The sequence below is a fragment of the Bombus terrestris genome, chromosome 9 (assembly GCF_910591885.1).
Source record: "Bombus terrestris chromosome 9, iyBomTerr1.2, whole genome shotgun sequence".
In the NCBI taxonomy this organism is placed as follows: Eukaryota; Metazoa; Arthropoda; class Insecta; order Hymenoptera; family Apidae; genus Bombus; species Bombus terrestris.
The window spans coordinates 14409351-14429918 of record NC_063277.1 but is presented as its reverse complement, the minus strand read 5'-3'; the positions used below and the strand labels follow the sequence as shown (position 1 = coordinate 14429918).

The following is a 20568-nucleotide window of genomic DNA, read 5'->3' as shown; positions in this document are numbered from 1 at the left end:
CGCCTTCTACGTGGAGACAAACGTTTACTTGGCTGCCATGCAGCTCGACACCCCCAATCTGCCTCTTGCTTGCTTCCTTCGAATTTCGTGTGCACACATGCCGACGTCGTTATCGGCGGATTTATCGTGCCGTGCTAGAAACTTATGCAGCCCGAGTCACAGCCGCGAGTTTTACTGCCTCTAATCGTTGGTTGGCCGATACGGTCGCACGTCTCGAAATTAGCAGCTGCTGTCTTCTTACGAACGATTATAGGCGTTCGGAAAGTAACCGCTTCGCTGTGAAACGATCTCTGCGCGAGATCGTCGCCCATATTTCTACCAAGTAACCGCGTTTATGCGCCGTTTTATCGTCGCGTTAATTTGCGATGCGTGGCGTGCCGATCAATGTTACGAAATACTGACGAAATGGAGTGCGGCGGAAATAGGAAACAGGTCAGGCAAAATGTAGCTGGTATCGCTTGTTTCGTCTTTACGCACGCGCAGAATCTTTCGACGCGTCGAACAAATTGTAAAAAAATGCGACAGAGAGGAGGCGCGGACGAGTCGGAGTTTTTATGCGACAATTTCGAATTTAAGCAAGAACGAAAGGTAGCTCCGATAATTTTGTTTATCTTCAATTTCTTTCCCGTGCCTGACAACAGAGCGAGGCTGTTAAACGAGCCGATGGAACCACGAGATCGAGACGAGGCGACTGATCCGCGGTACATTCGACAGCCGCCCCTTTCATCGACCGATCGAATCTGCCGGTAGGGTGTCGTTATCGGTAGGTTCACGTGCTAGGCGTTGCTGATGAATGGTCCCGCGTGTGCAAAGGCACGGCCGTCACGCAAAACGTTATTTATAACTTTGGCTTGGAATCTTGTACGGTTAGTCAGTGCAATTTTTTTTCAATGGACGTCTTGCAGTTCGCACCGTGGAACGAGATTTCAAACACGAAACCACAGCTTTCGTTAATTTGCAAGCTCTCGCGTCACTTAGAAGAATTTTTAAACGGTTAAATAGAAATTGGATCAAACTGAAATTGGATCAATGGAACGCAATGAGCAGCCACTCTCCGTTATGCACAAACGCTGGCGAAAGTTCAGTCAACGTTTTTCTTTGAGAAATGATTTAGGAATTTACTATCCATCCAAATGAATTATACCGACATTGGCTCGTAATTCTCGTCCTTAACTCGTGCAAGCTTGCACGAACGGAGAACGTGTATTCATTGCGTGAAAGCAGAAGTTATTATATCAGTGTCCCATATGCGCAAAATTTCACTGCAAATATTTCAGAAACCGAGGATTATAAAGTAGATTTCATCAAACTTTGCTAGATAGTTGTTAAGCTTGAGGTATATGTAACACGAGTTCCACTAACGTCATTTGTTTCACGATGTCGTCGAAATATTACGACCATGAGATGTAAGCGCCAATGTTCGACGATGTCGTAAACGCGAGTACTAATCATATCTGATTGCACGTGACACGCGGAAAATTAGGATTACGAGCGGATTTTTCAACTTGTCGCTCGTCATAGTCTTTCGCATTCTTTTCATCGTGTTACGCGATAGCCATTTTCGTTACAAACGTGCAGCTCGTTTCGATTTTAATCTTGCAATGTGCTTTCGAAATAATATCGGAACCCCTTTACTGCGCGTTTACGTCTACCACAATTCCCAGCCCTCTCTACCGACAGACAAGGTTCTGTGCGTGACGTTTTCCTGACGTATTATAATATTCATCGATCTTACGTTGATATCGTGCGACAACCACTCAACAATCGAATCGACAAACGAAACGAACATATACGGGATACTTGCGTATCCACCGTGTAACACCGTGAAATTATTCTTATAGCCGATAGACAGTGGAGTACAGCTAATCGCTAGCGGTTTCCGGTGGTTGGCGCGGGTTATCGCGTGTACCCCCTGTCATTATACACTCGCGTGATCACGCACACGTGGTTCGTCTAATAACATGCATCGATAGCGTGCTCGATAATCATGGAAACAGATTTATACGATGGAAAACAAAAACAGCCTGTTATAAGCGCCACGTTGAGAGACGCTGCTCTTCAAGTTCCTTAAGCATACGTCGAATACGCAAGCGTCTGCCGAAAGAAGCACGATGTTTCACGTTTTTGCTACTCGAAGTAATCAATCTCGATGACGAGAGCGGAAACTTGGAGCGAGTTCGTTAAAAATGCTTTAACCAGAAGTCTTTCGGGCGAAGCAACGTTTACCTCGATCGAGACTTTTCGTTGCGCCTAACTATCGACCTTCGCCTCAGCTCACCGCTCAAATTCACAGCCTGGCAAAGAGGAAAAGAACACGAGGCGAGTCCGAAGTAGCACATGTCGACGCGGTATCCCGATAACCGGCAACCACGTAATTAGGTCGCTTTCCTTATTATTGCAGTGTTATCGTATACAAGGCGCATTAGCATATCGTTGGAATGGCGATGACGGTGATGGTAGCGGTACCGATGGCGATGACGACAGTGCTCGTTATATCCGCGTGCAATGTATCCTCGTTGGAATCAACCAAAGGAAAGTACGTAGCAAGCAACGAGGTTACGTGCGATCTCTCGCAGTGGGTAGCCGGTAAGATTGGCGGTCAGGCTGACAGGCGAAATGGACACGCAGCTGAATCTCAAAGCCTATCGCGCGCCTCTAAAGAGTATCGTAGATTTCGTACCTCGATTCTGTACTCCTTGCACGCCCTGCCACACTTTCTGTCCGTGACACACAGTGCCGTACGTCGTGACCGACGCGAGCTACCCTTAACACTACACCTACGCTGACCCAGCATCGTGTCGGTGAGGTTCGCTCGCATCCGTGGCATCATACGTGTGTTTCGAAGCTCGGTGTGTCGAGAGAAGTTTACGTGTGCGCGGACCTTGTTCGTGGACCCTCTGCGCGTTTCCACCATCACAGGAGGTGGATCAGAAGCGCGCATGCTCCTACGGCCAAGAATCACCCCAGTCAGGGTAAATCTGCCACCGAATCAAGACGTGGTGCGTGTCGCGTCGTCCTATATACCATGTCGCGCATATAGACGCGAAATTTTTCTCGAGAAAATTAATATTTTGTTTCGCGAATCGAACCTCTCGTGAAAATGAAGAGAAATCGCGTGGCAATCGCCATCGGAACGTATCTTCGCGTTTACTCGTCGTGTGAACAATGTGAATCGTGTGTAGTAAAGTTTTGATCGAACGAAAAACGAAATATTGCTGCGATACTATCGTAAACAGGCACGTGCGACGATGTTAAGATCATTCTTCAAGGAACGTTACATTATACTTCGGTTATTTTAGGCCCTAAACGGGGCCAGTTCGCGAGAAGAATCTTTCCGCCGTTTTCATGACGCTTTTGACCGAGATACACGGAGATATCAAGTGCATCGAACTTTCGGTCGGTTAACACCGAAAACGGCGATAAAGCCGCAAAATCGAGAAGATACGTTGTGAAGCATGGTTAACGACATTCTTCGTTCCCGTGGATAGAGTGATAAATGGCGTTCTCGTTTAATAGGAACGCGAGAACTCTTCGAAGGAATTACGTCCGCGAGCACATCACGGCCTAGCTCCCCTCATCATGGAATAAACATTGAATTTTCGACTTTTGTCTTAATTCGGCAATCGCCGGAATCTTCCTTCCTTGACGCGTTTTCGGAGCAAAGAACTATTTCAAGAATCGATATCCCCGATTGGAAGCTGCCTGGTGTCCAGTTGCCAGGTGTAGATCGCAGCAGAAACAGATCGAAGCGTGCAACGTATATTCGAGGATCGTTGAAATAATTCGACCGCCGCGTCCCAACAAGTTTTCCGCGATACGATCACGGGAAAAGTTTCCACGAAACGTTTCGGACGCGCGTTTTCTTTTTTTTCTATCGTGACGAGTGAAAGGTGGTAGTGTTGGAACTATAGCATCGACCGCCGGCCAGCAGAGTGTGTGTGTATTTATTTTCGACTTATTTCCGCGCAATCATCGAAAACGTCCTATGGGAAACGTGAACGAAAACATTGGGCGTCAGGAGAATTGGTCGAGCAAACGAGTCGTGGTGTCGGAACGAATGAAATTGAACTAATCTCGCGTGACCCTCGGGTCACCGAATCTCGTGGCGTTTATTGGACGTCAAGAGTATACACCGTTTTCGTGGAATGTCAACACGATCGCGATAGGAATTTGCCGCGTGGTGCTAGCATGACAGTGGATGGACGATGTGCTGTCATCCAATGAAGAGGATGTGAATCGCTTTAATATCAAAGTGAACGCGTCACCAAATAGTCGCGGACATGGCTTTGAGGTGGCAGGCGAGGCTGTCCATTGCTGCCATACTCTTTATGTGTACAGAAGGTAATTATCAATTAATCTGAACGGTATTCTGAATACTAGATACGATTACGTTGCTCCGTTTAGATGGAAGTCGGGCAGCCTGGGTTGCGGTATACCTTGGACTGATTCGCGTCGAGATTTGACCACCTGATCTAACGGACGAGTAGAAGTTATTCGATTGAAAACGTAACAGCTATAGAGCGGCAAAATGGTACAGCTAATGGAATTACCGGCGTGCATGCGTGCGTGCGACGCGAATTTATCGTATGCATTATTCATAAGTCTGTGGCCCTGCCTTGGGAATGATACGCTCGGAGAGGGATAGCCTTTTCTTTCCGGCGTGAAACGCAACACGGTCGTCGTCGACTACACGATTCCTGTTAATATCGATCACGTAAACTAATTACGCAAAGTGGCGCGACGCGGCGCGCTTCAGAAACGTATTATGCATATAGAACACGCGCGCGATCCTTTTCAAAATCGAACCTGACTACTTTTCTCAACCGTGCATTCGCGCGATGATTTCAATTCCGTGTCTCACACTCCGTTTACATTATCGCTTAGAGGTCCTTAGGTTCTAGACGAACGACTTCGGTAATTTGGCTCGATACTGTACCCGACCACGGCCAGACTTTGTTCACGGTATAATCCGCGCGAAGTTTAATCCAGTAAATTAAATGTTTGCCTGGTACTGTGTAAAGTTGAACCGCGAAAGTTTCGGGTAAGCTGCTAAAGATCGCGGGAAATGTTTCCCTGTGTTGAGGAGAAGTGGCAAGTACAGACGGTGCTCTAACAATTTTTTCATTTACAACGCTCTCTAAGGATACAGTTACCTCATTATTATTTATGGCTATTTCCTCGATCTTCCGATTGGGATTTGTTCGGAGATGTTTCGCTTTAATTGCGAGAATGCAACGATCAGCAAGTGTAGAGATACGCAACTTTCCGCTAATGCTAATGCGTTGGATAGCAACCTATTAATTCGTTGAAAATAACTGAAATTAAACCGCGCACATCCTTGGCTATGAAATGACTCCGCCGAGAGTAGCGAGCTTTCTCGTGGAGTTTGTCTTTCCTGTTTTTACCACCAATTATCATTTCTCAAAAGTATTTCCTCGTGAAATAAATTGCGTCCTATATATTGTTTCAAGCCTGCGAACACATTTTTCCTTCACTCTTGACTTCCTGGATGTGAACGATATTTTTATCATAAATCCGGAAAAATGATTATCTCTAGGGTCAGTAAATCGACGACCTAGTAACACTTTTCGCATGGCTCTCGTTTTTATTATAAAATCTCACTTAACCGATTTCGTCGATCATTCCGTTCCGTTAATTCGATCGCTTTGTGGGTTCATTGACACAGTCATGATCAAGATTTGATTAAATTCACAGTCGAATTCGTTTTACGCGACTGGCTTTAATTACAATTAAAGCGAAATATTATATCGACAACCCTGCTTGTTAATTACGGCCGGTTATCTCATTTACTCGTTTCAACGATTGATACAAACGAGCCCGGAAAGTTATCAGCGACATTTCGCTGTCCAAATTTACTAGTAAGAATGTACGATTTTACGACAACGACGTTGCAATATAATTTATGCTAATAGCTGTAGTAAAATCCGATGCATTTTATGTATGTCGTTATTTTTACGTACACCAAGCTAACTGGCTCTAAACAATGCAAGTAAAATTCATCCGACGGATAATAGAATAGCTCTTCGCAAAAAAACCTTCGCCCCTTTTCATTAGCATGATAAAACGAGAGAAACCGAAAAAAAGAAGAAAAAAAGAATATGTACTTGGAAAATTTCGCTAAAATACGGGATCGTGGAGTGCATAACATAGGTAATCGCAAAGCTACTACGATGTTAAAAAATCGGTACGGTTGATAAGATTTGTAAGGGGAAAATCGATTTGATTTCATTTTTTATTTCAATGAAAACTACGCGTTGCGAAAAGCTTGGATTTCCCGATACTCAGAACCATCACAAATGGGAATTGAAAACTGAGCTTTGATCAGCAAGTTTCCTCGTAGTTCTGTATTAATGAAATCATTCGTCTGTATTCGCCAAAGTTCAACTATTGGTTCGTTATAAAAATTTCAATTATCGTTAACCTCGATTTTCAACGTTAAAAAAAATTGGAATTTATTTTCTCGTGCGAACAAAATTAAGGACGGTTGAATTAGAAGAAAAAAAAAGGGGGGGAGGGAAGAAGAGAAGAGTAAGGCACGGAAATGTGACTTTCGACAAGAAATTGTAACTTATTTTATACAGAAGAAATGGTACTTCTTCTAATCGCAGCCTTTGTATTTATCGGTCGCGTGCGTCGTCGTGTCTCCGCACAATTCCGTTGGTGGCTATTTCTTTTCACACGGGCATCCCGGCCAAACTTTTGGAAATCTTATCTTATTGTCTCGCTTCGTCGCCGCCGAGTTTTGTAGGTTTCGGTGGATGCTATCGAACTCGGTCGACGGAGGAACCATTGTGATTCCTTTATCTGGATGATAAATTGGACTATCCTCCTTTCTCTGCGAGTTTAAGGAAACCGATCGTGACTGCCGTTTTGTGGCAGAACGATTTGTTATAATTTTTGAGCGTTCAAATGATCGTAAAGAAAATTCATTTACAAAACAGGCGATGATACGTTACGTCTTGGGTTTGCTTGCTCGATTGCTCACGGAAAGAGTAAATCTACGGTGAAGAATGATTTTCATTCACGCGTAGTTGAGAGGGAAAAAAGGTCGTTTACGGGGATTAGCGAAATTGAAACTGCAAGGAGTTCGTCTCATTTTCTCGGCATCCGTTATAAAAACGGTAGAATCTTCCTTCTTAATTCCTCCGAGACGCACTGTTTTTCTTTTTATAATTCTCGCTCGTGGAAACTTTTCAGTGTTGCCAAAGCGAACGACAAAGTTCGAAAACACGAAGTCAAATGCTAGCAAATTGACATTTACGTAATTCGATCTCCGAGCAAGTAAATTATAAATCCGTTTATGGGGACGTTGCGGATGTCGAACATCGTGGTTTGTAGTAAAAAGCAGTTCCGTCGCTAACTTTTTCTGGAAAAACCATTTCGCGTGCGCCAATGATTTCTCATTATCGCGCTAATTTTATATTCGACAATCCGATTCGATGAAAGTTTCAATGGTCTGCCCGATCGGGAAGTATAGTATTACTTTGAAATAACGTTTCTTGGTAGTTGGCAGGTGCTCTGTCAATTGGCGAAGTTGCTTCGGTCGCAGAAGCCCCCTTGGAGGGAGCAAGAAACTTCGTTTCCTCGGAATCGCTTTATCTCGCTACTACGAAACCCGGAAAGAATGACGAACCTTGAAATAACTTTTCGCAATAATAAAACGCCGCTTCCAGAGTAAGAGTTTGTCTGGAGTCGATCTCGTAGCCTGGGGCGCTGCTCGTTACTCGGCCGGATTTTCTTCCGGTCTTTCCTGCGCTTCGAAGGAGATGCGACCGACCAATGGGAAAATAAAGTAGCTGGTAATTATTTTCACACCTTGCGAGATTCAGCAGCTTTCGCTTTGTTCGTCTTAATCACGAAGAAAGAACCTCCAAACTTTCAGTTCATCGCGTCAGCGCTTTTCGTGTAATTTACACTGAATATTTCTTCGCTGATGAAACTCGTGTTTATTTTGCATATAATACGATATCACTTCCGTAGAAAATTGTCAAAATTTCGGACATCTCGGAAAGATTCGGCGATACGTACGTAGACGCGCGGCACACTGCGTGCATGGTGTCGCGGCCTTGTTAATTCAAAGCCCTTGTAAAGTAGGAAACATTAAGTTCCGGCGTGTTTTAATTACGAGCCTAAGCGCGAGTATCCTCGACCCGTTTAAGCGTGGGAGTCTGCACTAGTCTCCTGCTGCATTTCCGCGTCACGTGACGGCTGACGATAAACTCACAAAATCATGGCCGTTCCATTATTTCGCGACGTGGCCCACTTGTCCTATAATGGATACGTCGTGTCGTCGGCTCGTGTTCATGGTAGATGGGCAAAATCGACCTTTGCACACTGCATTTACACGAGAAAAGAGAGAATAGACAGATAGTAGCTCCAGACGAAGCTGTGTGGAGCGTGGGGTGGATGCGAGACAAAAAAAATGGAGGGACGCTTCGAGCCTTAATTAATCGCTTTTATCTCCTGCTACTCTCTTGAAACGTTCTCCTTTTTCCTTGTCCTCCTCTCTTCCTTCATCCTTCTTGTATTTTTTTCTTCTCTTCTCTTTTCTCCGTTTCGGTGACGGGGCACGAGAGAGAGAGAGAGGCGATGCAGCTCGTCGCAGCGGAATGAAGTAATGAAATCTGATCTGAGATCGTTAACGGCTCTAATAGGTCTGATACGGCGATAGATTGCAAGGATGTGCATTGGAAAGCTAGCTCCTTAACCTTCCGTGGCGACACGGCAATTTATTATCCTTTCGGAAGAAAATTTGTTCACACGCTGCATATTACATCCCGTACTACCTATAGTTTTAATTTTGCGTCGATTACAGATTTTACTTTCTCGCGATCATTTTCTCGTTAAAATTCTTCGAGGTTTTTCCAAGTACAAATTGTACTCCTTTCTTTCTGCGAACAATAATTCTCTGAAGAATAACTTGTCATTTAATTTGTAACCATAACTCACGATCAATATATCGTTGTTTTACAAGGCAGGACTTTTTATCTTTGAATTTTATTTTTTTTAAATTAGCCATCTACCATCGTTGCAACGGTGAATGTTTATTTGTTGTAGCTATAATTGCCCGACCAGCGGAAGTTTAAAACGTCAACGGAACAAATAACGCGGCTAAAAATTGCGTAGTGATGGTTCAACCATATAAATTACAAAAGCTCGGCGTCATTGTTATTTAAATTTTTCAGTTGATTTTTCCTTCCCAATGGTGGAACGGATGGATTTAGTTGGCATTTTCTACGAATGTATTTACAGTTGTATTATTGTGTAAATATAATTCGCGGTTTTATCCTTTTGTAAAATTTATTTCCATTCTGTGAATTCGATATCATTTCTGTTAATCTCCGTTAATAAATAAATCATATTCTTAAACTAGTATTCATTAAAAAATACATCCAATTGTCCTATAATTCTTTCGTTGCGATCGTAACAGCTGCAATCGTAACCAGAATATTTCTGTGACACGTTAATTCTTCGTTACTCCAAGACAACCGTATAACATACGCGTACGTCGTTAACCTCCTTCGTATGTATAATGATATTACTGTAAACGACACAGTTGTGATAATTTAAACTAATGTTATCTGGACCATAATCACTGCTTGCGAGAAAGTTCAAACTCTCTCTCGAATTTTCCCCTTATATCCGCATGATGTTTGTCTCGAACGCCACACAAACGCAAATATCGATTTTTATCTAATAAATATCCGTGATAATGAGAAAGGCAACATAAATGGGACGAGAGTGGTTGGAAACTGCGCGAATCTTGTTCGAGCGCTCGAACTAGTGACTGGAACTTATCGCGACGCATATATCAATATTCCCGTCGTTTTACTCGCGTCTTGCTTCCACCTACAAATCATCTCTGCAGCGGCATGCGAAAGTTATGCCGACAAATCACGTACGCGTATACCGCGCTATTTATTTCTCGCAATCTGTGACGACGGAGGAAAAAAATAACTAAAGCAGCCTGACCGCATAGCATCGCGCAACGCGCGCCGAGAGACAAATCTGTGACGTGTCACGCGACCAGGTCCGCGTGATTAAATTACATTGCCTATTTAAAAGATAAGGAGAACTCTGTTATCGAACTTATTTATCGGACCCTGTGGGCTTAACGGGTTGGCCATTCGAGGGAGACCGATGTGCCGCCTTACGATTTCACCCAACCCCATTTAATTCCCTGAGTTACACTAAATACGCACGTGACTTGGCGGAATAATTTACCGCGTCCTGAAAAGAACAGCTTGTACTCATTTTTCCCGAGCGCGCGTCCCAGTGGCTGATTAACCTCACGAATTCCTCTATTGCATAAATTAATTCAATTCGCGTGGGGCAATTGTATTTTTACTGGCACGCAGGCCGATGAAGTTTGAGGTGAAATTGCGCCGGATAATTCTTTCACGGGGGTTTTCATGCAACTCGGAGAATTGGAATCTCGCGATGATCCACCGTGAAATAACTCGATGAAGACCCGTTCGTTCAGAGCCCTTGTGGAATAGATGCGTTTTTCTCGCCTCCCTTTTCTATCGTATTTTCCGACAATAATGTATTTTTCGGTCGATTGTCAACCACGGTATTTTTGTTGGATTTCAACCGTTGTGCCGTGATTGTTCCGAGTGTCTTCTCGCGTACGTAAGTACCGTACGAGTGTACATAAATATACATAAATCTCGTACAGCGCATTTTATTCGATTCGAAGTTAATCGGCAACGTAACCGGAAAGTACAAGTTGCGGAAGTCGAAATAAGACGATAACTCCGTGGAGAACGATCTTTCTCCCGAGTGGGACAGACCGATCTAAATATTCAGATTGCCGTCGACGAAACCTGGAATTCCCTCTCAGTATTTTCCTGCTTGAAAATTGTGGCGAAATACGGATAGAATCAGACCGGCAGCATACTAGAAATCTCTTAAACATCTTAATCTCCTCAATGTGATTCACGTGCGGATCGTCTGCACCGAAATATAGCAAATACCTTGCTAAATCGGGAATTTTAGTTGAAACCGGTGTAGATCTTAAATACACGTCGCTCTATCTCTAATTACGATTTTTCTATGGATAGACAAATTTGTGTATACGTTATATACATCGTTTCCAAAGATACAACGTGCTTCATTAGGAAGCGGATTTACATTCCCAAATGTCGGCTTACGTTCAGAGAACTAGCCTAGAAGTTCTGTCATCGTTTAGAACATACACAGTGGTGTTAACGTTTAACTTGCAAACAAGGCACATTTAGAGCTCGCACCAAACTATAATAGATCTTGCGGAGTTAATCCACAGACGCAGTATCTATTGTTCCTATTATTACGACACAGTGTAGTCGTTACGCAGTATTCTTTAAACGGCTGTGCATTAAGTTATAACCATTGGACGCATCGGAGGAGGACACACGGAACGATAAAGCCTACCGTCATTCGATCCATGAAGTTTCAATATTCGTGAAATATCGTTATGCGTCCTCTCTATTGCCGCACATTTTATGGCAGCGCAATAATCGCGACATGCAATATCTATCCGCACTTTCCTGTCAACCGTTTCGCCGCTATCCGGCCGTTTCTTTTCCCTTGTGAAACGTTTGGGTCATTTCTCTTCGAGACGAATAGTAGATACTTTTCTTCCTTGACGTCTGCCTTGCTAGTTCCAGGCTTGATCCTACGGCTTACTCGACTAATTAAAACGCTCGAATTTCTAGGTAGCTCGACGTCGACCGTGATAATAGCCGCTTTTTGCGCACAAGCGCTTAATGCGCTGAAACAACGGCTGTAATATTCGTTTTTAGTCGACGATGAGGATAACTGCGTCACATAATACGAGTCACCGTTCACATCAAACGGCAACGAATGACGACGGGTCCAGTTACCAGAAGTCAGCGTAAGGGAAAAAAGGCACTCGGTAGTACAGGGATGAGTGCAACCGACGAATCCGGTTTTTTCTCACCTGGCTGAAAATGAATGGGCCGCAATTTGTCGCACTAGCGCTCGTCCATAAGTCATTGAAAATTGTCATTGCAATTTATCACGAACCCCACGAGTGTAATTTTATTTTCACCGGATGGAACTTTCAACGAGATCCATCGTTATTTTCCATTAAGCGCGATTTGCCGGCGATAAGGAATGCTAACCGCGTTCAATCATTCTGGCAATTACGGTCATCTCGCTGCTGAGTTTCTTTGTAAACTCGAGGGAATACCGGGAACTTTGCTGCCTGAATGAAATATCTTTGCAGAGTGTACATTCGCATGACCAACCACGTAGGGAAGCATTCGTTCGTCCGGCTATTTGAAATAGCGCGAATTACAGATATACCAGCCACTTGAACGAAAGAATATATGTATTCGTATCGCGGCAGCTTTAGCGAAGCGATTTTCGGTATCTCGCAGTGCGGCTGCAGTTGCTTGAAAATATTCGTGACAATTTCTCGGGATCAGGTTACCAATTGTAATTCAAACGAGAACCCCAATCTCATATTTATGATCGCGGTGCACAAGAAATTTCTATCGTCATGAAATACGTGCATCGATTACCGTATCAACCGCTACTCGATGCAATCGATATACGATCCTCCCTATAAAGTCAGAGTACATTTATTTATTTTACAGTGTGAATTTTATTAATTGTCATATATCATCTACGTACTCATATACGTGCTTGAATAGATCATGATATTATATAGCTGTCGTATGTCTATAAATATTCATAAGCTGCTAAAATAAAGTCCATTAACACGTGTACATCGAGATAAATGGAAGTATAGCGAGTAAATTGTACGTGCCGGAAAGAAAAACTGCGCCCTTTGCCGTGTTCTGAAAGCTTTCGAACAAGATTCAACGTTTCACGTTATTCTATGAATACTGATCGTTCTATCTCACGAAAGGCGAACGTGTCGACAAATTCTCATCGCCCTTTCTTCATTTTGTTTATGTGGTAGGTCTGACAACGACCAAGCTACGCGTAATAATGTGTTAGTGACACATTGCTAGAAAGTCGGTGTGGGAAGCGGCCTCGCACACGCGAGAGAGACAAAGAGAGAGAAACTGGGAAAGTCGGGGAGGTGACCTCCGGAGTGCACGGAAAAGCTCGTTATAAGCTCTTGGAGCTTAGTTGTTGCTACAGAATTAATTAAAACCGGCACGTGGTAAATCACATAAAATATCTACGAGTAGAAACGTGCCCCCGACTATGTACACGACGGATTTAATATATCGCTATTCTACTGATCACTCGATACGGATAATTGTACAGACAAAGAATAACTAATATCGTTAAACGTTCCTCGTCGATAATTTGCACGTCTTTGGATATAGTAATCGAAGATTGTAATTAAATTTCGAATTAATAACCGATAGTAAGTTTATATGTAGAGGTAAGTTATATCGATAGCGTTGGTACAGAGATAAAACGTTACGCAACAGACTAAAGGAAAATTCGTTTTTTTTTCACGCTAGGCAATTGAAAAAGTAAGTTACGCAGGAATGCACGTCGAGAAATTAACATAGCTGGAGGGGCGAATCGGGGGTCGGCTGTTGTTCATGTATATTAATAAACCACGTTATCGCAAACGCGTTTCAAGCGGTTGGACGACTGTATCGGACTTTTCTTCCCCATGATGGATTACGAGAAAAACAACGTTGAACGATACAACCCCTGCGATCTAGAGGAGGCCTTTCCCTTCGCCGTTCTCAGCCAACTCATTCTCCATCTAATTCACTCTAAAGCCAAAGTGTAATGAGCTCTGATCTAATCTAATTCCGTCTAATCTCCCTCCGAGTATAGATATAACAAACGGCTATTATGTTTCTCCAAGCAGTGAACTATGGAGTCTTATATGCGTTTTCCTATTAAAAGTCTCCCTATTCTTGTATTCGCGTGGAACAGCTTATTTAAGTACAGACTGGCGTAATAGTTTTCCGTTATCTTCCGTTTAAAATGTTCCTACTCCTTCTTCCTCGTTAATTCGACTAAAGAACAACGGCGAATGAAAGCGTCGCTTGCGCATACACCTTGTTTCGCAAAATTAGGTATTCAACAGATGCGATAAATTCATTCGTCTTTTAACGAACAACTTTGGCTGGCTTTCTTTATCTGGTGAAACGATTAACGGTAGCTCGTGGTGTCATTTATTGCTTGTAAATTTTTAATCGATCTTTATTAGCCAATCTCGTAGAAGCGTGCGCGCCAATTTAATGCAGGGAACGACCGCAGTAACGATTACCATGGAAATACAGAATTAAAGGAACATTAATATTCGATCATTTTAATAGATAATTCAATAATCAGGAATTACGATTTACCAATGTTCGGACTTTCGGAGAAATTTAGGAGTTGGTATTTATGTTTTCATAAACATTTTAACCATGGTATCGAAAGACGAAACAAATTTAATACACGAGACTCGAATGCGAAATCTGATTTTCGACAACCGCGCAATAACAGAGCAATTTGACCTGTTACTCTTCATCACCGTGAAATAACAGAAACATGGGTATGTATGTCGGTTTAAAGTCAATTATTCGATATGCTCGCGGACAATGTTATTGGGCGTTAAGACCAGAAATGATTGCATTTTTCCCCACGGTGTCCGTTAAAACGTTCCTGCCATTGTTTTTACGAACGTCCACCGGCGTCAGAAATATTACCAAAAAAAAGGACGATTGATCGAGCAATTTTTCTTTATTGTTACAGATACACTCAGTTTAGGAGATCGTACGATAAACAACATGGATCGACACGCGGGTCAAAATAGACCGCGAAACCAGTTGTTGGCAGATCCTTCCGGGCTGAAATCAAAGGTGGAACCTACGTTCGACCACTCGCAGAACACCAACGTGACAGCACTAATAGGAAAGACCGCTTATCTCACGTGTAGAGTTCGCAACCTGGGCGACAAAACCGTAAGACCCTTTGCTACATTGATCATCTTTGATTCCGATCTCTGTTGTCCGTTGACGTTACGAAAGGATTCGTGCTCTTCCATCGGGGCAATTTTCAATCGATACCGAACATTTGTTTCCATTCGAGAGTTGTTTCTAACTTGCAATGCTGGCATAACGCGGAAAATTGCCAGAGACAGCTTAATGTCCCAGAAAAATGCTCGCTCGTATACTCTCCACGTTATTCCACGGAATTTCGACAAATTTGTGGCAGAAAGGTAATCACGACAAAGGCCGGTGCACCGTTCGCTGAACAAGAGAGGAAACCTGATCTTCGTAAGGACCTTAGGAAAGCGATTTGCAGGAAATAATCGAGTTGCTCGGGCTCGATTGGACGCTAATCGACCTTTAAGGCAACTGGAAACTCAATTTTATCGCAGCTCGCGGTTCCGACGTTGCAGGTATTGGTCGATCGAAAGTAATGCGCAGGTATTCGCGATATTCGAGTTATAACGCAGCGATCATGGTCTCGAATTATTATATGGCATGTGTACCTCGATGCGAGGCTTCACCTTTGAAACTCTGTTACCAAGTAAGTATCTCGTTTGTACTAGCTAGCAGATGTTACGTCACGATAAAGCTAAGAGGATTCTGGACAAGGAGTCTCTTAGTGTCAGCTTCTAACATTGAAACAACATTTTACATATTCGATGTTCACGCTATCGCGTATAAACATACTTGCATGGATAGGATTTTAGGAAGGTAATGAGTATCGTTTCTGTGATAGTTTATCGTTCGTAATTTTATAAAATAGCAGCTAAAATCTCGAAAAATAGTCGTTTCGTCGAATTAAGTAGTCTATTTCTTTCGAAAGAGAAATCGCGCTATCTTCTAGTTATTAAATCTTCTACTTTCGTTTCTCCAGCAAGTTTCATAGCTGCGAACACATTGCAGCTCGTAGACACAAGCTCGAGCTTGATTAGTAGCAAATATACGAATAAAATTACGCCGAAAGAACAAGTGCAACGAAGATCGGGCTAAAAGGGACGAGATCGTAGCTGCAAATACGGGTGCAGCGCGGAAACAAGGCCGTTCAATTTCGGTATTTCGGGGTGTGTAAACCGTATTAAGTAAATTCATTATACAGTCGAGGGCCGACGTACCTTAATTTCATTCGTTGTTCCGCGTCAGCCGTGAAATTCCATTTGCCCCACGTCCGAATTGCTAGGTCATACGGATTTCCTCGATACGTGATTCTCATCACTTCGCTCGCTACCCAGACGCTTTGATTCTTTCGTATTATTCATCGGTAAACGCAACGCTACTCTTTTTATCGACCTCGTAGCGTTTTTAAATATCAGAGTGGAAGAGGATGCGAGAGTCCATTTTCAATTACCTAGGTGACAATTTTATTTTACATTCTTCCATATCCATAATTTTGAACGTACTATCGTAGTTTTGGTTACCTTGGTGTCACGGTGTATCGTCGTTTCGATGGCTAAGTTCGAAAGCGTTAAACCGTTTCTGTTCCCTTATGTGAGATACAAGGGAGAAATAGCAGCTTCTTAGACGCTGTCAAACCTAAACTTCTTCGACCAGATACGCTAAGTAGTGGTAACACGGACTTGTCCTCGTAGAGTTCGTATGCGAATTCAGAGTCGCCGGAGGCAGCTGCCTTTCCCGGTTTACATTGAGGGATAAATTACGGAAGATGTATCGGTGAACGTGCGAGACCGAAGATTCATAAGCTTTCTCACGCAAATGACCTGCGCTTTGTGCACCAACTTTCAGTGCCGATTATTAATGTTCTCGCCGTTGTTGCGACGGCTATTGTACAGGCGTTTTGTTAGGAACCGAGTACACGGTAGGTCGACGAACTAATAAAATTCATTGTTCGTATCTGCGCGTGATACTCTTGATTTTACTGTTCAAATTTTCTACCAGGCATCGATCGTTTAACAAGCGTTAAAGACGTAATAAAAATAACTATCTTCGATAGGGTTAAAAGTATTTAAAATTAATAATACGAAACTTTCACATTTGCCAGGATATTTATCAATTTAAACGAACGAGTTAACGGGTGAACAAATTTTCGTCGCGTTTTTTAAAGCGATCAGTCTTCATTTGGGGCATAATCGAAGGAGTTTCAATCCACGAGGTCACGGTACTGGAGGTCGTAGACAGAAAAATCGACGAGACTTTTATTAATGTTGAATTAAACACGAACATCGAAGTCGTGCTTCGGTCTGGCGCGTTTCAAGCGATTCAGATTGCCCAGCTGAATGAATCGGTTATCCGATTACCTTTTCCCTTTTGCGCTGCTAATAGTTCTTCGGCGGAAAAGTCAATTTCTCGCGCCAATAGGCTACAAAATAATTTCTACGACACGATATCCGTCCCTGACTTTCATTGCAATTCGTCAAAGCGAGGTACCTTGACTGGCCACTGACGATTATCTACAACCATGCTGCGAAGCAAACAATTCTAATTAAAAGATGAGAGACGAGGGGAATCTCGGCAATTTTTCTGAATCATTCTCTTAACGTCGTTACCTTTGAGGAAGAGCCCGAATCGAATGCCAGTTGTAAAGTATGGTAGATAGAATTGTTGCGTTTCAAAGCTAGTTGCTACTCAGTGTGCGTTTCTGAAAATTGCAATTCTACTTACCAGACGTGCTTCTTGTGAGAGCTTTCTTTTGCGCGACTTACATTGACGTAGTCTTCGAGAGATTCGAATGAAATTCTACGTATTCGTTCGCCTAAGTCTCGCTAAAGTGTACGTAGATAGCTTTTGGTTTACCGTGAAAGTAGAAGCGGATGAATACCGGTCGATTGGATTCGTCCGTTTTCGGATTTTGGTATATTCGCGTCTGCACGACGAAAGTTACTTTACCGAGGCAGACTTCTCCGAAGTTTACTGGATTACTTTCTCGGTAGAGGTGAGCACATATATGGCTGATGAAATTATCGTCGTCCCCGAAGACGTGAAAGTTCAACAGGAGCCGAAGTTTAAATGTCCCTATCGTCGGAACAAATTATGTATTATACGCCAGCCGCAAAATATTTGCAGATAACGGAAGCGCAGCCATATTGAAGTTTCTGACCTCTCACCCCGGATTCTTGAAATATTTAGTGGCGCGACATGACGAAACGAATGTGAAATATTGATCAGGCGACAACGTTCATCGTCACTCTGCGCGATTTACAAGAAATTTTTAAAAGATTTTCCAAAGTTGTTCCGTCAGTTGCGATATTCGGTAGCTTAATTCTGTCTTGACTTAATGCGTGTGTCATGCATAAACAATTTATGCGACTAAGTTTTATCGTGATTTCCGCGTCTTTCATCCAGCGAATAGTATCGGAGTCAAATCGTTTGAACTTTGATAGAAATTGTATATTGTTATCAGCGAATTCGCTTAACGATCGGTCGCGTCTATTCAAAGCAGTCTGCTCGATCTTCCTCGATTACCATCATTGAACCCACTTTGAAATTCCGTTTGCAAAGGTATCCTGGGTGAGGCACAGAGATATTCACATTTTAACGGCAGGGGCGTATACCTACACGAGCGATCAGCGATTCCAAGCGCTTCACAGACAAAATACAGGCCAAAATAGCGAATGGTCTGAATGGACTCTTTGCATAAAGTGGGCGCAAGAGAGAGACCAAGGGCTCTACGAATGTCAGATCTCCACTATTCCCGTCAAGTCGCACCAATTTCGCTTAAACGTTGTCGGTAAGTTTATCTCATCCGTTACATTATGCGCTACTTATACCGTTGCAGAGTTCGTAAAATAATCTTCAAACTCTGTCACGTTCTCGAATTAGAATCTCTATACGTAATCTATATGTATGGCGACTGTAACGAAACTACCGGTTTTTATTACGTTTCGCATCGGTTTCTCGGGATTTCCAACGAGGGTATGGAATACGCTCGTTACCTTGAAATCGCGCTCTTCTCGCACAGACATTTCATAAATTAATGATCCAGATGTATTAACGTCGCCGAGGGAGAAACTTTTGAACCTAATTTTAGAGAGTGCGATACGACCGAAGCGGGTCTCGCTATTTCAATTACAATGACCTTGGCTTTCGATGAAAAGCTTTGGCTCGTTAGTTCTCGCGAATCAGCAAAGTACTCTCGTTCTCTCGGCTCGGTGAATATCGTCTCCGAGAGGTCACTCTCGCGAGAATAGTTCCGTCGGCTCGTGAATTTTCGTATCGCGTAGGCGTAGAGCAGTAAGGATAATACGAATGATCGAAACGATCGAGGGAAATACCGTGAGTGAAAAAAAAGGAAGTCGTTCTTTATCACAGTACCGACAGCGACGATACTCGGAGGTCCAGATCTGTACGTTGGCGCAGGCAGCACGATAAACTTGACGTGCGCCATACACTTCAGCTCGGAGCCACCAGCCTTCATCTTTTGGTACTACAATGAGAACGTTTTGAGCTATGACAGTCCCAGGGGCGGCGTCTCGGTGATAACCGAAAAGGGTAGCGACGTCACCACCTCTTGGCTTCTTATCCAGACGGCGCAACCCTCGGACTCTGGGGAGTACAGCTGCAAACCCAGCAACGCCAATACGGCGTCCATCAAAGTTCATGTCCTAAATGGTAAGTGTTTACACGCACGATTACGTAATCTTAGGATCCGCAACGATCGTCGAGCGTAGTGTTAACTCGGATATCAATTTAGTTTTCTCGGATCTCCTGTTACAAAGTAAATATCGGTGGATTTGTAAATATTTATACAGATCCGAATGTAAAAGCGAATTACTGAATTTTTATACCTTCGTTAGTATATCTGGGAATAAAAAAAAAAAAACAAATAAATATTTTCTATCGATCCGATTTTATACAGCTCTTCCTAACAAAACAATGTTTCTCAGACAAACGGCTCCGGCTTTCATAACGTGCAGATTTATTTATGGTCGGAAAGTTCGTTCCACTGGTCCGAGCTCCGCGAAATAGTATATATTCGCAACGATTTGCCAACGAGTCGTAAAAACGGGAGGAAATTATTTTAGCACTGTCCAGTGAAACCGTCGTTAACGATAGTAGTAAGTAAAACTCTGTCCGTTGTCCGAAACGAGTTTCACAGCTGATTCGAGCATTTGAAACGACCATGTCCGCGAACTCTGGATGGTGTAACACGAACCGTTGCATCGACCAACCGAACAGAAATTTCGCGGGGGACGTTCGCTTTTGCATAAACCATCCCGTTAAAGTGTTCGCTTAACCCGTTAATATTGTCGCGAACCTGGCTCGTGGGTGTGTTAATTCGCACGTTTATTTCCGTTCGTCGGCAGCTGGAAAATTTCGGCGAGTATCGCTTGCACCTGTCCTCTCCCAGATTTCCTCGGCATCTGGGTCCTCGCAATCAGCCTATCAGAACTTGGCAATTACGCAATCGCCAAGTTTTGCATGTTTATTCAGTGACGCTCTCACGGAGCAAAACGAGTTTCAGCGTAGCGAGAATGTTTGCCATGGTGTTCGCCGTTTCTCGATGAAACACGTCTCGAGAGATAGTTGCGTTAATGCAAGTTTAAACAAAATTTTCGGTATTTCCGTTGGTTGCGTACTGCCGTCCCTGCCTTTCGGTATTTTTAATAAACACTGTTATTTCCAATATGCTGTTTCCTGCTATTTCCATTCTCTCAGTGATCGCGATCTA

At 43.2% G+C, this 20568-nt stretch overlaps 1 protein-coding gene and 1 long non-coding RNA gene across 6 annotated transcripts in view; one reads left to right on the top strand and one right to left on the bottom strand.

Moving 5' to 3' along the window:
- The window catches only part of LOC125385657, a 128647-nt gene extending 125795 nt beyond the window's left edge, over positions 1-2852 (bottom strand). Inside the window, exon 1 of one of the 2 annotated variants that reach the window (XR_007225172.1) lies at positions 2681-2852. This is a non-coding gene — a long non-coding RNA (uncharacterized LOC125385657). The remainder of the gene's footprint in view (positions 1-2680) is intronic. The other variant, XR_007225171.1, reaches the window with a different exon arrangement.
- A 118-nt stretch (positions 2853-2970) lies between these two features.
- The window catches only part of LOC100643165 (cell adhesion molecule 2), an 85559-nt gene continuing 67961 nt past the window's right edge, over positions 2971-20568 (top strand). For 2 of the 4 annotated variants that reach the window (XR_007225169.1, XR_007225168.1), the window contains exons 1-4: positions 2972-4341; positions 14707-14915; positions 18399-18627; positions 19209-19508. Coding sequence is in view for 1 of the 4 variants with exons in the window: in XM_003397718.3 (XP_003397766.1) it covers positions 4281-4341; positions 14707-14915; positions 18399-18627; positions 19209-19508 (799 nt within the window). In the remaining 3 variants the exon portion in view is untranslated. Of the gene's footprint in view, positions 4342-4404; positions 4532-14706; positions 14916-18398; positions 18628-19208; positions 19509-20568 lie in introns of all 4 variants that reach the window. The other 2 variants (XR_007225170.1, XM_003397718.3) reach the window with 2 other exon arrangements.